This window comes from Macroventuria anomochaeta (assembly GCF_010093625.1).
Source record: "Macroventuria anomochaeta strain CBS 525.71 unplaced genomic scaffold BU25scaffold_23, whole genome shotgun sequence".
NCBI classification, from domain to species: Eukaryota; Fungi; Ascomycota; class Dothideomycetes; order Pleosporales; family Didymellaceae; genus Macroventuria; species Macroventuria anomochaeta.
Window position 1 is genome coordinate 533,073 of NW_022985384.1, and position 16,392 is coordinate 549,464.

Sequence of the window (16,392 nt, forward strand, 5' to 3'; positions counted from 1 at the left end):
TTTACCTCTACGTAAGTCTGCACAGGCGCAGTGGTGACCTCAAGGCGCTGTTACTGATCAGAACTCCGTAAAGCCCAGCTCGCAAACTGGCTATAGTTAATTTCAGCGAGTTGTCGCTTTTTCGTCATTAGTCCTTTATTTGTGTGAGGTCATCTGATTACAGCGTACGAGCACTCAAGCTTAGTGATGAGCAGTGATTGTGACAACGCTGGTTGTGGTGACCCTTGTGGTTAGCACCTTCCGCTTTGCGCTGGGGAAACGACAACGGCGCACTTTCCCAATCTAACGTGACCCCGCACGTCGATATCATGAACCCTGATAACAAGGTCGTGAGGGAGGTGAATTACACATGCTGGCGGCTGCCCAGGACTGTTTCAGCGGTTGCTGCAGAGATTGCTGCAGGCTCGAGGTTGCTGGTCGGTGGTTCCAAGGTCGAGCGTCGAGGGGTCCCTGTGCAGATCCAGGCGCATTCCAGCGCAACGCAAGGGGCGCCAGCCAAGCCGTGAGGCTCTGTCTGCACACGTTTTTGACAGCCCAGCTCTCCTTTCTCTCCGGCTAGACCGCAAGCAACTGAGAGCCTCTAGCCCCAACTATTCGCAGATGGGCAAAATGGTGGACCAGATGCGGCGTCGTGTGCATGGGCGCAGTCGCTGCTAGCATCGGCGCTCGGCCGCCTGGTGACCTCAGCACAAGCGCCGACCATGGATCAGGTTCCTTCCACCGACGTATGACCCGGCCTTGCAGTACGAGAACCAATACTCACTACGCTGCCCTGCCACCTTCTTGATCTCTTTCGTCCGGGAGTCGTTCAGACGACGATTTGACTCTGCTGTTGTTGCACCTGAACGGTGTGGGTTGGCTCCAATGTGTTCGCCGTGAATCGATCATCCCATCTTCTGGTCTCTCGACTGTCGTCACTCCTTTGTCCTCGGCCGCTTGCCGCCCAACAGCCAACAGCTTCGCGGCGCCGCCAACAGCACCTCTCGAAACAGCAGTAGGGCGCCCTGGAATGTCCCTTAGCTGAGAAATATTCATATCAGCACAATGGCCGAGTATGCGTAGGTGCAAATTATTCGCTACCAGACCGTTGACTGATATGCAGCAGATTCATACACACGGCTGCACCCTGGGTCCAGCATGGCTCAGGCAGCATGACGCCCTCTCGGCTGCGGTCGCTGAGCCCCATGCCGGCAAAGAAGGAAGTCACGAGATCCATATCGACACCGCACCTCGCCAAAGCTGCCAGCGAGAGTGACGGCATGAATACGATCCCAGACCCTCGAACACCCACACCTCAACCGCCGATTTTGCGCCACAACTCGAGCGACTCGCACCCAGACCTTAGCCAGGAAGTCTCGACCCTCAGCACGAAGCTCATCAATGCGATCAACCACTCGACCATGCTCGACGACTCCTTGCAGCAGACACGACATGAGCTGGAAGCGGCAAAGAAGCAGCTCGAGCAGCTGGAAGTGCAGGTGAAAGATCACGAGCAGAAGATTGCCAAAGGGCTGTTGGTCGAGAAGGTCGTGTACGATAAGATGGAGCGCCAAATGTCGACAGAACTGCAGGAAGAGCGCAAGCGCCGCGCGGAGGCAGAGAGGCTGAAGCGCAACACCGACAGCGAGGTGGAGCAGCTGACAGCAGCGCTGTTTGAGGAAGCCAATGTGGTAGGTGTAGCAAAGTCGGAGTGGCATGAAGAGGTACTAATACTGAGTAGATGGTGGCAGCAGCACGCAAAGAGACAAAAGCTTCTGACAAGCGCAGCGAACAGCTCAAGCAGCAGCTTAGCGACGCAGAAGTGCTGCAGCACTCATTGCAAGAGCAACTGCAAGATCTGAAGGGCGTCATGGAGAAGTTGAGCTCACATGGCGGCGACGACGAAAGCAACATCCTCGCAACAACCACGGCACCCTCAACACCAGGCATCACCCCCGCCGACAAGATGACGAAGCTGCTCGAAGCTACCAACCTGACGCCTAATACGCCAGGCTCGGAAGAGTTCAGCCCTGATCACCCGCTACACTTCTCACACCTAATTCACCCCGTCCTGCGATCCGATTTGACAGCTTTCGAGGAGTTCCAGGCCATGCTGAGGACGGTCCCTCGATCTGCCCCTTCGAGCCGCGTATCGAGTGGAAATTACAGCAGCTTGAGCGTGCTCGGGCTTGGTTCACTGACAAACAGCTCGACAACCTCTTTACCGTCCTCGATCAAATCGCCCACCAACGGCAATAACTCGCCCCGAGAGCCCGTCGCCAGCCAAGCGTTGACAAACTTGAAGGACGAGAAGTTCTACAAGCGGGCGCTTGCAGAAGACATCGAACCCACACTTCGACTGGACATTGCTCCAGGCCTCTCGTGGATGGCGCGCCGCACCGTCGTCAGCAGTATCACAGCAGGATCACTTGTCGTGGAGCCGAACCCAGCTTCAACATCTCGATTTCGGGCACCAGTCCTACCGTGCTCGCTGTGTGGAGAAAGCAGGAAGGGCGACCAGTACGCGAGGAAGTACCGCTTCAAGACCGCTGATAACGAAGACTCACAAAGATATCCTCTATGCGACTGGTGTCTAGGACGCGTACGAGCAACCTGCGACTATATTGGGTTCCTCCGCATGATCGCGGCAGGACACTGGCGAGCAGAGACAGACGAGGAGAAGAAGAACGCTTGGGAGGAAAGCGTACGTTTGCGAGAGCGCATGTTCTGGAACCGCATCGGCGGCGGCGTAGTACCAGCCTTCATACCCATGCGAGATAGTCCGCGCAGCTCCACCTTTGCCAATACCGATAAGATACGGACGAGCGAGGAATCGAATCAGTCGATGGAGATCGCGGTCGAGGCACCGAAAATCGAAGATGACCCCTTCAAGGCTTCGAGTACGGACAAGGAGAAACGCGTATCAATAGGCAAGACCGTCATCTCACCAGAGATCAAGGAAACGCTTACCCAAGACGAGGAGAAGCATGTCGAGGACATGGTGCAGAAGCAGCTCCAATCCGAAGTCCGCAGGTCTCTGGATGCGAAACCTGTCACGGAGAAGCCTACACTACAGCGCCAGCGCTCGCACTCGAACCCACCACTCGCGCCACTAAGAAAGAAGGATGAGCGATTAAGTCTCACCATCCCAGGGGCTTTCGAGTAGTATATTCACCCACACAGCATTTCGTCATTACATTTGTTAGGTCCAGCATTTCTACAGGCGCCCAAAACCTGTTTCCTTTGTCAGCTGTATGCATTGGGATGGGAATACCACGAATCACGGCGTTTGATGTCTATGATTCTGTTGAAGAGAGCGGTGGAATAGGGTATCATTTTAGAGGCTCCTGCCTGGCTCATCTATAGTAAATGCTCCGCTTATGAGCGGTAATGCACGTATTTTCAACCGCCTTTCTCCCTTCCTCCCTTTCTCCCTTCCTCCCATTCTGGCCTTCGCAGACCGATTCCGCGATGTGACTTATTTTGCCTTGGGCCTGCCCTTAGCCTTCCCTTTCGCCTTCGTCGCACTCGCTGGCGACCCAGCAGCCAGCGCCAGAGACGCCTCGCTGCGCGTCTTGGGCGCCGAAGACCGCGTTGCTCGAGTCGGTGTACCGGTCTCCTGCGGTGGCGCTGCTTCTACGCTGGCAGCCGCCTTGTCCTTTTTCGACGGTCGGCCGCGCTTCTTTCTCGCTGGGGCGGGGGAATCGACGTCCATCGCCTCGCCTCCTTCCGCTGCGTCCTCCTGCTCCTCCTCGGCTTCGGCGGTCTGCTTCGTCTTTCTGCTGCGCTTCTTTGGCGCGGTGGCTGGTGTATCGACCAGGTCCTCGTCTTCCTCGCCTGCCGCAGTCTTAGCGAGCTTCGCCTTCTTCGCCGGCGTGTCCTGCTCTTCCCCTCCTTCCGCGGCTCCGCGCTTCTTCGGCGTCTCCTCCTCGTCGAACTTCCTGTTCATCGTTGCCCTCGCCTTTTCCAGCGCGTGCTCTTTTTCTTTCGCCATCCGCTCCTTCCTCATCTCATCGTACCGCTCGTTCCCACTCAAACCATGCTTAATGAACCTCGCCGCAGCATCTCTATCTAGTCTCTGCCGCGGCCCCGCAGCGTTCTCCTCGGCGTCCTTGATCTTGGCGAAGTACCCCTTCAGCCTCCCCAGCTCAGCAAACAAGGCATGGCTTTTGGCGTCGGCGCCGGACGCTTGCAGGCTTGAGAAGAGTACTGACTCGATCGCATATGCAGCGAGGACGTAGAGCTTCGCCTTCTCGAGGAGCGGGAGGGAGGTGGCAGTTTTGGAGAGCGTGTTGGGGGGGAGGAGGGGTGTGAGGGTGCCGGAGAGCTCGTCGATGTTGACTTCGAGGTCTTCTACTAGGTCGGGGAGGTCGGTTTGGGGGTCCATTGCTGTGGTTTGTGTGGCGGACGTGGTGTGGCGGACGTGTGGTGGATGTTCGTACGACAACGACTGCCCGAGTGGGTGTTGCAAACACGGTAGTATGATTGGTATGACTGCGAGTGCGGGCCCCGAGCTCTATGCAGTATTGCGTTGCCGATACACAGCAAAGGTCGAGGTCTGTGAGCAGGGTGCGACAGAAAAGTCGCGGGCCGAGGACCCACCGCTCGAGCTAGGCCTCACCTTGCAAGGTGAGCGCATCACTCCCACACTTTGCATCCGACTGCTTCCCTCCTCCCTCCTCCCTCCTCCCTTCACAGAACGCACTTTCTCCGCGTGCCCTACGGCCATTGATGTGCACGTGAATCGTCCAAGCTGTCTCTCTCGGTCGCACAGTTCATACCCAGGCTGCGGCCTCGGATACCGCACATACACCCCCAATGCAGACCCGGTAGCAACCGCGCCAGCCGGCTGGCTTGGGCACAGCGACGGACCTTGATGCAGAGCTGGACGACGGAGAAGAAGGAGGCGGCGGCGGCGGCGGCGGCGGCGAACGGACAGGCCCCGTCACGTGAAACCGCGGGGCCACCAGTCCTGGCCAGCGCCGCCGACTTCTATCGCACGATGCCAGTGTTCGATCGCCGCGTGCACATCCTGGGCGTCGGCAACGTGGGCAGCTTCATTGCGCATGCGATCCGAGGCACACCGAACCCCCCGCCCGTCACGCTCCTCTTTCCAAGCTGGGAGCGTCTCAACGGGTGGAAGGACTCGCCGCAACGATTGGCGGTCGTGACTGAAGGCGACACGGAGGTCCGTGATGGATACGACGCCGAGCTGGCCATCCCGCGCATTCGCTTCCACGGCAAGGAGGTCGGCCTGTCCAACAGCAAGGCCGAGGAGGGCCGCAGCTTCCAGGAGCCGCAGACGCTGGACGGAGAGTCGACAGCGCCCATCAGCTCGCTGATTGTGTGCTCCAAGGCGCCGGTCGTGCTGCAGGGCCTGTCTGCTGTCAAGCACAGACTGCACAGAGACTCGGTGGTGCTGTTCTTGCAGAACGGCATGGGCGTAGTGGACGAAGTGAACCGCGACATCTTCCCTGACCCGGCCTCGCGACCGTACTACATGCTCGGCATCAACTCGCACGGCATGCATTCGTCCCCGGACACTCCGTTCACCACTGTTCATGCTGGCTTCGGCACACTCGCGCTCGGCATTCTGCCGCACGAGCGAGACCGCGATCCCAAGTCGCCATACGCCCCGCGCGACACATTCGCTCCACACAGGCAAGCAGTCCAGCATAGCCCGCCAGCACCTCGCACGCAGGACCATGATGCTGCCCTGCCCACCTCGGCATCCACACCCTGGACGCCCAATCAGCGGTACCTCCTGCGCACCCTTCTCCGCACCCCCGTCCTCGCCGCCACCGCCTTCTCCCCACCCGACCTGCTCCAGATGCAGCTCGAGAAACTCGCGGTCAACTGCATCGTCAACCCCCTCACCGTCCTCCTCGACGCCCGCAACGGCTCCATCCTCTACAACTACGCCCTGACCCGCACCATCCGCCTCCTCCTCTCCGAGATCAGCCTCGTGATGCGCTCGCTCCCCGAGCTCCAGTACATCCCCAACGTCTCCTCGCGCTTCGATCCCGGCCGTCTCGAAACCATTGTGGTCTCCGTCGCACAGAAGACAAAAGACAACATCAGCAGCATGCTCGCCGACGCGCGGGCCGGCCGGCAGACGGAGATTGACTACATCAACGGCTGGATTGTCAAGAGGGGTGAGGAGCTGGGGATCAGGTGTGTTATGAATTACCTCATGGTCAATTTGGTCAAGGGGAAGGCGCAGATGATTGATTTGGAGATTGGGGAGGGTGTGCCGTTCGTGAGCGCTGGGGAGGGGAGGAAGAAGGAGGGCGGGCTGGAGGTTAGGAGTGGTGTTGCGCGGGCAGAGGAGGGTGAGAAGACGGAGCAGGGGGGCGAGAAGACGGAGCAGGGGGGAGAGAAGACGGGGCAGGAGGGAGAGAAGTCAAAGTTGTAAGGTCACTGCTGTATCTATGCGCGGCCTGATGTACATGCAGTCTGCAAGCTGTATCGTACAAACCACCGCATTCCGTGTCAGAGTATCGGCTCCTCTCCTGAGGTTGTGGAGCTCGCTACTTTTCCACCGCCCAACTATTTTTTGTTCTTACGTCACACATCGTCAAGCCTCGGCGCGAACTCTTCATCCATCCTCCGTGTGCCACAGCTACTCGGCACGCGCCACACCTCTCCAACAAATCACAGCTCTCACAGCTCTCACAGCTCTCACAGCTCCCCTTTGCCGGGGTGAGTCGTCGACCGAGGCTCCGAGACGATGGAACAAGCCTGTAAAGCGACGAACGGACTTTTCGCCTGGTCAACGCTGCTAAAAGCCGGGATGTCGAGGCTGTTATTTCCTGAGGCGAGATTCGCCGCCAGAGCAGATATAGGACCTTAGACACCGTGTTTGCGCGAACGGTAACTCCTCCTCGGTGTTTTGGTGGCGTACATATACTGACATAGCGTCCGCGGATCTGGACAAGATACATCCAGCCTATCATTGCGGTAGCCCTGACTCAATCGTTGAAGTGTTCTGAGCACGTGACTTGATATGGAGAACGCTCGACGCCCGACATCTCGACCAAACAGTCCACCATTACACCATCTGTTATCCAACCACCACCCAGATGACCACTCAGTGTATCACCACGAGGATGGTGACGGGCTACATGTCAGGGACGATACGTCGTCGCTTCACAAAACCGAGACGCAGCGACGAGACGTAGAGAGTTCGTCCAGCGACGACGACGACGACGACGACAGCAGCGCAAGTAGCACGAAAGAGAAGGAAAACCAGGACGAGGCTGCGCATGGCGAGGAGAAAACTTACGAGGAGATTAGAGGAGGTATACCGTATGAGCATGATGTTGAAGCCGCGAAGCCAGAACTAGAGAAGAAGAAGAGCAGTCGAAGTATCAAGGATCCGAACCTTGTCAGTAACCCAGCTTCGAATCTACTACGCAAGGCAAGGCTGACATTCGTAGGTGACATGGGACTCACCAGATGACCCAGCGAATCCCAAAAATTGGTCCATCAAGCGCAAGTGGGCGGCTACACTCATCGTCTCCTGCTTCACACTCGTCTCGCCCATCTCATCGTCCATGATCTCGCCCGCTCTGGCCTCGATCAGCAGAGACTTCAACATCACAAACGAGGTTGAGGCGCAACTTACGCTCAGCATCTTCGTCCTCGCGTACGCTATCGGCCCCCTCTTCCTTGGGCCATTGTCAGAGATCTACGGCCGTGTCATCGTCCTGCAGCTGTCGAACCTATTCTACCTGGCCTGGAACCTAGGCTGTGGGTTCGCTCAAACCTCTGGCCAACTGATGGCTTTCCGATTCCTCAGTGGCCTCGGCGGTTCCGCGCCCCTGGCAATCGGCGGCGTAAGTCCCCCAACACCACCCAACACACATCTCATCTGCTAATGTTGCTTGCCAGGGCGTCCTCAGTGACTGTTTCCACGCCGAACAGCGCGGAAAGGCAATCTCCATATACTCCCTCGCGCCCCTTCTCGGGCCCGCCATCGGCCCCATCGCCGGCGGCTTCATCAGCCAAAACACGACCTGGCGATGGTGTTTCTACGCCACGACGATTTTCACAGCCGTCGTGCAGTGTTTCGGCGTGTTCTTCCTGCAGGAAACTTATGCGCCGAAACTGCTCGCCTGGAAGCGCGATAAGCTCATCAAAGAGTCGGGGAACAAGGAATTGCACACTGAGTTCGATAGTCCGGATCGTACGCTGGCCACGACGCTGAAGATTGCCATGCAGAGACCGTTTGTTTTGCTCGGCACACAGCCGATTCTGCAGGTGCTCGCGTGCTATATGGCGTACCTCTACGGGCTCATGTACCTCATGCTGTCCACATTCCCGCGCCTCTGGACGGGGCAGTACCATATGAGCGCGGGCATCGGGTCTCTCAATTTCATATCCATGGGCGTGGGCTTCTTCCTGGGCACGCAGATCACGGCGCCGCTGAACGATATGCTGTACCGCCGGCTCAAGAAACAGAATCACGGCGTAGGCAAGCCGGAGTTTAGGGTCCCGATTATGGTGCCTGCGAGCTTGTTGGTGCCGGTGGGGTTGTTTTGGTATGGCTGGAGTGCGCAGGCGAATGTGCATTGGATAATGCCCAACATCGGTGCTGCGCTGTTCTGCGGCGGAGTCATCATTGGTTTCCAGTGTATTCAGACATACCTCGTCGACAGCTATACGCGGTACGCCGCCAGTGCTATCGCAGCAGCGACGGTGCTGAGGTCGCTCGCTGGCTTTGGGTTTCCGCTGTTTGCGCCGGCGATGTACAACGCGCTCGACTTTGGATGGGGGAATAGTTTGCTGGGGTTTGTTGCGTTGGCATTGGGCGTGCCGGCGCCGTTTATGCTGTGGAAGTTTGGGGAGGGGTTGCGGGCTAAGAGTCAGTTTGCTGCTGGCTAAAGGTTGGGCCGCAGTCCGCTATCTACGTAGTATCCAACGTACACAACGAGCGATATACGGGCTTTTGAGTGGACTAATTGTTCGAGAGATTGTACAACCACACGAGGTCCTCAACCAAGGAAAAGTGCTCATCGCTATTGTCCTCGTCAAATCTGTACTACCTCGACGTGACTCTGTGCGTGACTGAGCAGCGACCAGATTCTTGGTAGTTGTCAAAGATGCAGTGTGGTCGTCGAGGTCGTGAATGTTGTCGAGGTCGTGAAGGTCGTCGAGATCGTCGAGGTCGTCGAAACAAGCTCATATTGCCCAGCATACTGCATTCGGCTACTGTCTGCAATTGGCTACCTCGATTTCGATCAGTCGATGTTCTGATGCTGGGTCCAGGGCAGGCCGAGGCGAAGGAAGATATGACATGTCATTCGATGTGGCTCGTGCGCGGACGCCCGGTGAAGCTCTCCAAAAGTTTCCGGCAGGACAACCACCATCACGTCACCCAGTCTCTGCATACACACCATGGCCGCACCGAGCAGATGCACAGCGCACATCGCGACTGCCCTCAGGAGCAATGCCACCCCGCGCATCGCCGTCCGCACATTCGCCTCCACAGCCCCCAGCGCAGCATCACGGACACGCCTGCGCCAGGCCCAGCAAACGATTGAGGCGCGCCGACAGTTCTCGAACACGTCCTACCGCCAGGCGCTCAATACCATCGACCAAATCAAGGCCCGCAACAAGGGCGGCCCCTTCAACATCACCGCCGCCCTCCTCTTCGTCACAACCGCCGGCGGTCTGTGGGCCTACTTCACATACGAGAAGGAGCGCATGGCGCGCAAGCGCGTAGCCGAGCAGACCAAGGGCGTCGGCAAGCCCAAGGTCGGCGGCCCCTTTGAGCTCGTGGACCAGGACGGCAAGGTGTTCAGCTCCAACGATATGCTAGGCAAGTATTCGCTGGTGTACTTTGGCTTCACGCATTGCCCGGATATCTGCCCGGATGAGCTGGACAAGATGGCGTTGATGTATGATAAGGTGCGGGAGAAGTGCGGGAATGTGTTGTTGCCGCTTATGATCACGTGTGATCCTGCGCGAGACAGCCCGGCGGTGCTGAAGGAGTATCTGGCGGAGTTTCACCCGGATTTCATTGGGTTGACGGGGAATCACGAGCAGATCAAGGATACGTGCAAGGCGTATCGCGTGTACTTCAGCACGCCAAAGGATGTCGCGCCGGGGCAGGACTACCTGGTCGACCACAGCATTTACTTCTACTTGATGGGTAGGGCACGAATATTCACACGCAAAAGTGCAGCGCTAACATTCGCAGACCCTGAGGGCGATTTCGTCGAAGCCATCGGCCGCAACTTCACCGCGGACCAGGCCGCTAAGGTCATTGCTGACCACGTCAAGGATTGGGAAAAGCCGCTGAGGAAGGAGGCGCGCTGGGAGTAGGCCGAGCGCATTGTACTTGTATGTATGACTTACCTTAGACCTGTACCTAAACATATGTAGAACAACACTGTACAATCAGCAATCAGCAACACAAGTCTCTCGCTTGCTGCTTCACCCTCCAGAGGGATGGCAGACATGGACGTTAACCGCTCGAAAGCACGATCGCGGGGTCATCAAGAGCACCACAGCAACCTCGACGCAGGCACATGGCTATGAACATGCCTCTGCACTTCTACTAGCCACTTGGGCATTAACCCCACCACTCACCTCGCGCCCACAACAACCCGGTGCGAATGGTGGTCGTATGCAGTGAGGCACTGCGTCAAGCAAATAAAGCTTTGCCAACCCTTGCCAAGTCGTCAGCATGGTCGCTCACCGACAGCACGGCCACAACATGGACATTTCTGTCCAGGTCTTGTCTTGGCAGCATACGAACTCGGTGTCTTGGCTCTGCAGCCTCATCATCCTCCTGTCAGCTTTCCACACGCGACACGACCGCATGCAGAAAATCGCCAGAGCTGAGCGCGCTTCTACCGTGGGGACGCCAGCGTTAGCGTGATTGGTGCAGCGTGGATCGTGGCGCTCGCGCCGACCCTTCGGAATCGCCTGAGCACCAATTGATAACCGCACCAGCGTCTGTGTATGCATGTGTTTGATGCACTCTTTGCAGGCTCATCTTTCAGCTTCTGCAGGGACGCCTGGAGATGTGGACTAAGAATGTCTGGATCGGGGGGTGAGAATATATCCAAGTGGTAGTTTGGGGCCACACGAAGGTTTATTGTTGGTCTTACATCCAATTTCCACGTCTCACAGCTGTGCCTCATCCGTGCCGTCAAGACGTACCACGCTGCGTACCTTGGTACTTGTTTCTCAATTCTTCTTCTTCTTCCTCTTCTCATCCCTTCATTAATAAAATTGAGTCGTCACGATGGACCACACCACGCCAGCACAGCATGATCAGAAGCGGACCGACCAAGCTACTTTGGCAAAGCTGACCTCGCCCCCAACTCCAAACCCAAATGATACCATCACACCCGCACAGAATCAGCACAGAACAACAAATACGGAGAGAGGCAGCGTCAACGACACACTCACATCCTCATCCGAATCTTACAAGGAGGCCCCCAACGTCGAGACCGCTGAAGTTAACGGCGACGACAGCAGCGAAGATGGCATCGACTGGAAACCCGGCTTCCGCCAGCAGTTCCCATGGATCGGCTTCTCGGGTCTCGTCATCATTATCGTCGCAACCTCCATGGCTGTCGCTGTTCTCGGTGCATCAAACAACGAACGCGTCAAGGACTGGCCATTCACACGCTTCCCCATCCAACCCAACGTGTTGATCAACATTGCCAACCAGTTCCAGAACCTGGGCTTGATCACATTCATCAGTCAAGGTTTGGCCATCGCATGGTGGAGGAAGGCTATGCAAGGCAGCTCCCTCGGCACACTACACAGGAACCACGCATACTCATACAGCTTCTACTCCATCGTGACATCCGGGAAGCACTTCAACATTGTTGCGCTTGCGGCACTGATGACGAAGTTCGCCATCATCGACAGTACACTATTTCAGAAGGCGACCAAGACCATCGTCACGCAACAAGTCAACTATAAAAATGTATCGGTCACGGGTTGGATGGAGACCAACTGGCCTGTGAATAGCGGCGGTGTCCCGGGAGAGAACGGAGCAATCAAGACTGTTGACACAGCTTGGGCTGGTGTGATCAATGCCTACAATGGCAAGATCGCAAACGGCAAAGTGCACGACACCTTGCGTAACAATGCCTCGTTCTTCGACTGTCCCTTCCGACAAGAATGCAGTGGCGCCTTCAAGGCTCTGGGCTTTGCGTTCAACTGCAGCACCACCACCGAAGACGTCAACTATGGTCTGCAACATCAAAGCTCAGCTGGTGGCGTCGAGACGACATACCCACTGTGGAACATCGGCTTCTCATCCTCCTGGGCATCCGACACCAAGCCATACGCGAGCATCAATATGGATATGCTGTACGTCGATAGCCACGCCGGCGCTACAGACAACGATTGCCCAGGCAGCCTCACACGACGAACATGCGAGATCCGGCCAGCCATCGTCGAATACCCCGTCACAGTGATGGTGCCCTCTGAGGAAGAGCTCGAGGGAAGAAACATTGTCACACACGTCAAGTTCTATACCGACAATATCTCGCACCCACTCAGCACGCCTATCACCGAGCCGCAGATCGATCAACTCAAGTTCCTCGAATACGTCGACCTGAAGGAGAAATTCAACGAGACATCCACCATTGGAGCTCTGGTCTACGTGCTCAACAACCTTTACTCCAGCTCAGCGAACCTGACATACAAGGATGATTGGGACATTGTGCTCCGTGGCGGCCAAGCGCAAACCACCTTCTTCGCCGACACCGACACCGAGACCTTCAGCCGATGTTACTACGACATTGACCGCCCGGACCTTGACGATCCCACAGTCGAACTGCTGCGCAAAATCAACACGCTCTCCTTCGTCGCTGCCCTGTACCTAAAAGGCCAGCCCACCACTGATGTGCACAACCGCACTGCCGGCGGCATGTCCTCCCAAACGGCGCTCACCTCGGTGACCGGCATCGTCGAAGAGTACAAGACAGACTTCAACTATGTCGGTGGCGCGCTAGCGGCCAGCTTTGTCACCATGCTGCTCGTTCTCCCCGTGTACTGGGGATTCTGGCAGCTTGGTCGCAAGGTCACGCTCGGCCCGCTCGAGATTGCAAATGCGTTCAACGCGCCCGTCATCAGACCGGACTATGTCAAAGCCCAGCACGGTGATTTCGAAGAGGTGTTGCAGGAGGTTGGGAAGAGGCGGGTGAGGTATGGACAGCTCAGAGATGCACCGCCTGGTTCTATGGGTATCGCCGAGCCTGACAACGTCGTCAAACCCAGCTACAGGGAGAGCAGGCGGTTTACGAGGGCGCAGCAGGGCGTTGTGGGTGTGGGATTGGGTGCTACCATCGGTGGTGTGGCGGCAGTCACGCTGAGTGAAACATAGATCTGGGATTGAAGGGAGGTGGCAGATTGTGCATGTGGTGTTGCTATTAGCGGGCGTTGTGACGGCCTTTCTACAGAACCGCTTTTGGGTTCATGTGGTGGTGTGAGCATCCAGGATACTGCGACAGCTGCTTGGCACGCCAAAAGTGCTTAATGTGCGTCTTCTCTGCATTTCACCTGCAACTACAAGAGTTGGTACGCAGCTTTCCTAGCATCCTCACCCATAATCTAAACATACATTTTCTATCTTGATGTGCAGCTGCATCCATCCCACATGCGTGTATCGGCAGTGTCTCCACGGCGCATGCACGTCATCCTCCGGGGCTGATATCCCCACATATCCCGGATTCTCGTCCGGCGTTGGCCCATGAGTCCTCCGCCATTCGCGGTCGAGCTTCATGTAACTGTCTGGTCTGACCTTGACATCATCAGGAAGGTTAGCAAAGGCCCAGAGCATCCCGGGTCCACGCCTGACAGTGCAAGCCATACTTGATACTGTACTCGAGTCCCCAGCTAATTCCGCGTAGCTCTCAGGCCCCACAGCATGCTCATGACCAGTACACCAAGCTCTTCTAAGTTGTCGCCAGGAGTTGCCAACGCCATCATGTCGTCTCAAGCGTTGACCAGCACCTGAAGCTCCTGTCTTTCCTTTCTCGTCCTACTCCACCCAATCTCGCTTTGTGCATTCCACAGCCCCTCCTGCGCAGTAAGGTACACTCCTACCACCGTCAGACTATCAGTCCCAGTCTTCAAGTAGTTTACACGCCGCGCAGCAGGAAGGTATTTATGACTGTGCGTCGAACACTCTCGCTGAAGAGCCAGGTTTGCCAGTTCCCTAGGTCGATCTCTCACTACATTCAACCTAAAGTCCATCAGCAATATCATCTACTACCACTATCCTCGTCACAGGTGCGAGCTGCGGTTCGTAGACCCTTCTCTTTTGTCTCAAACAATAAACTGACCACCTGAACATCAGGTATTGGCAAGGACCTCGTCGCGGCATATCTCAATAACCCCGATACCATCGTTGTAACGGCAGTTCGAAAGGCTGCGTCTACAGACTCTCTGCATTCGCTTTCGAGGACCTATGGAACTCGTATTGTCGTCATCAAGGTCGATGTTGCTTCCACTGATACCATCACACGTGTTATCACATCTTGGAAATCCGAGCACAACATCAACTCTCTTGACGTAGTCCTCACCAATGCTGGCAACGCCAGTTTGAGCCCCAAGCTCATCGAGTCTGAGGTCTCCGATATTCAACCCTTCATCGACATTAACGCATACGGCCAATTGGAGCTGTTCAAAGCCGTGGCGGCATTGCTGCGCGAGTCGAAGAGCGAGACCAAGGGCAAATTCATGTACGTCTCGCATTGCTGGAAGCTTGACAGCCATGAACACCGCCGTTGACCTGTCGGCTTATGGCGTGAGCAAGGCATTTGCCAACTTCCTCTTCAGGTGGCTCTCTTTTGAGCAGCAAGACGTCATTGTCTGGGCACAATATCCGGGGTAAGTATAGGTACAGACTTCACTGTTCTTGAAGCTGACGTAGTCCAGCATGGCCGCGACAGAGATGGCCGAAGTAGCTTTTGAGAGGCTCAAACCGAAAGGGATTGATATGGCACCGTCGGCTGCGTCAGTGGAGCAAGCTGTCAAGATATTCTGCAGGTGGTATGTGAATCTTCGCACCGTGTGCATAAAGACGCTGACGAATTCGTAACAGGTCAACAATGCGACTTTGGAGAAGACGCATGACAAGTTCCTTTGACCCGATGGCCGAGCTACCATGGTAGAAGGTTATTGCAGTAAATGCAATAAATGAAGGTGTAACCGCGCAGGGCAGTAAGTCAGGGCGAACTGCGCGAAGCAGTAAAAATCAGTATATCATGTTGTTGTTGTGTGTTCCGTTCTCACCAGACCCTCAGCAGGATCTGTTTGCATGACGTATTTGTCGTGCAGCCGGGGGGTGAAAGTGCTTGTTGGAAAGAGCAAGAACACTGCACCAAAACAGGTGGCACACATGACCTCCTTACTCCATAAACCGTCACAAATGTTGTTGAAACTCGGTTTTTGACAGGTGGTGATGAACTGATGGCTTGCTTGATTTTAAGGTACATGCATCAGAGTCTGTGTGAAATCCTTGTCCGAAATTCTCACGACGATTTCGATGCCGAAGTCGCGGGGTAAACATTCATTCAGGATGTTGGTGAGAGCTTGTGAATGTTTGGTTCAGGGTCTGGGCCACGTCAGAAGCGTCACAATGTAGGCAAGAGCCAGACCTCGTCTTTCCAACTTTCGCACTCCAAGCCACGCACATGCATTGCGCGTAAACATTTATCTTTGCCGTTGTGTGGTTGTGGATGCTGCGATGTTGTAAGAAGCTCGCGTAAATGTGTCTAATCGTCATCATGGATGTACCTTCCCTGTGGGGTGTCAGAAATGAAAGAGCAGGCTTTGACCCTTCAGGCCGGGCACCAATAATCGTCAACGGTTTTGCTCATTCAAGGCTCTCACGAGGATTCGGAATGCAAACGCCTTGTTGCTTGGCAACTTTATCGTTCAACCAATCAACCTACTTCATGAGTAGGAGTCTGCCTGGGGAGCAAGGTAGAAGCGGCTGTACCCCGCACCAACACAATGCCTTGTGTCGCAGTTGTCAGCTTGTGTTTCTGCCTTGCTGCTGTTAAAATTCATAGCTTCAGTCCTAGCCTTGAAATTTCTTGTTCTATCTGACCTTGGACTTCTTCTCCTTTCCCAAAATGAACGATGTTTGTTAAGTAGGGAGAAGGAATTTGGAAGAAAAGGATAATTGATTGATACTGGGGCTAGCCCTCTACTTATACTTCAGTGATATATGGGTCATGTGACCTGTACTTCACCCCTTCAACAATGTTCAGCGCCCAGCGCAAGTTGTTGTGAGACCGGCGTGCCAAACGCACAGCACTGACTATCGAGACCAGCCATTCAAGTGTTGAAATATGGGTGAAGGTTAGGATTTTTTTTTTCTGGTTTCTGCTGTAGGAGGATAAAACAAAGCCTTCTGAGCACAACGCTATC

At 55.8% G+C, this 16,392-nt stretch overlaps 6 protein-coding genes across 6 annotated transcripts; 5 read left to right on the forward strand and 1 right to left on the reverse strand.

Moving 5' to 3' along the window:
* Positions 1-640: 640 nt before the first annotated feature.
* BU25DRAFT_412293 (uncharacterized protein) lies at positions 641-3,394 on the forward strand. The gene is made up of 3 exons (XM_033706761.1): positions 641-1,058; positions 1,106-1,670; positions 1,721-3,394. The coding sequence occupies exons 1-3, from the start codon at positions 1,045-1,047 to the stop codon at positions 3,143-3,145; spliced, it is 2,004 nt and encodes a 667-aa protein (XP_033560255.1). The 5' UTR covers positions 641-1,044; the 3' UTR covers positions 3,146-3,394.
* Positions 3,395-3,479: 85 nt separating this feature from the next.
* On the reverse strand, positions 3,480-4,366 carry BU25DRAFT_441152 (uncharacterized protein; the record flags this gene model as incomplete). The annotated part of the gene is made up of 2 exons (XM_033709217.1): positions 3,480-3,510; positions 3,540-4,366. The coding sequence occupies 2 exons, from the start codon at positions 4,364-4,366 to the stop codon at positions 3,480-3,482; spliced, it is 858 nt and encodes a 285-aa protein (XP_033560256.1).
* Positions 4,367-4,855: 489 nt separating this feature from the next.
* BU25DRAFT_432614 (uncharacterized protein) lies at positions 4,856-6,495 on the forward strand (the record flags this gene model as incomplete). The annotated part of the gene is made up of 2 exons (XM_033708730.1): positions 4,856-6,311; positions 6,443-6,495. The coding sequence occupies 2 exons, from the start codon at positions 4,856-4,858 to the stop codon at positions 6,493-6,495; spliced, it is 1,509 nt and encodes a 502-aa protein (XP_033560257.1).
* Positions 6,496-6,985: 490 nt separating this feature from the next.
* BU25DRAFT_344826 (MFS general substrate transporter) lies at positions 6,986-8,865 on the forward strand (the record flags this gene model as incomplete). The annotated part of the gene is made up of 3 exons (XM_033703014.1): positions 6,986-7,366; positions 7,419-7,817; positions 7,873-8,865. The coding sequence occupies 3 exons, from the start codon at positions 6,986-6,988 to the stop codon at positions 8,863-8,865; spliced, it is 1,773 nt and encodes a 590-aa protein (XP_033560258.1).
* A 492-nt stretch (positions 8,866-9,357) lies between these two features.
* Positions 9,358-10,398, forward strand: BU25DRAFT_412297 (SCO1 protein). Its single transcript, XM_033706762.1, has 2 exons — positions 9,358-10,135; positions 10,184-10,398. The coding sequence occupies exons 1-2, from the start codon at positions 9,379-9,381 to the stop codon at positions 10,306-10,308; spliced, it is 882 nt and encodes a 293-aa protein (XP_033560259.1). The 5' UTR covers positions 9,358-9,378; the 3' UTR covers positions 10,309-10,398.
* Positions 10,399-11,236: 838 nt separating this feature from the next.
* On the forward strand, positions 11,237-15,299 carry BU25DRAFT_449747 (uncharacterized protein; the record flags this gene model as incomplete). Its single annotated transcript, XM_033709660.1, has 6 exons — positions 11,237-13,304; positions 14,068-14,127; positions 14,312-14,696; positions 14,794-14,844; positions 14,893-15,006; positions 15,059-15,299. 6 exons carry the CDS (start codon positions 11,237-11,239, stop codon positions 15,126-15,128), a joined length of 2,748 nt encoding a protein of 915 aa, XP_033560260.1. The 3' UTR covers positions 15,129-15,299.
* Positions 15,300-16,392: the final 1,093 nt, after the last annotated feature.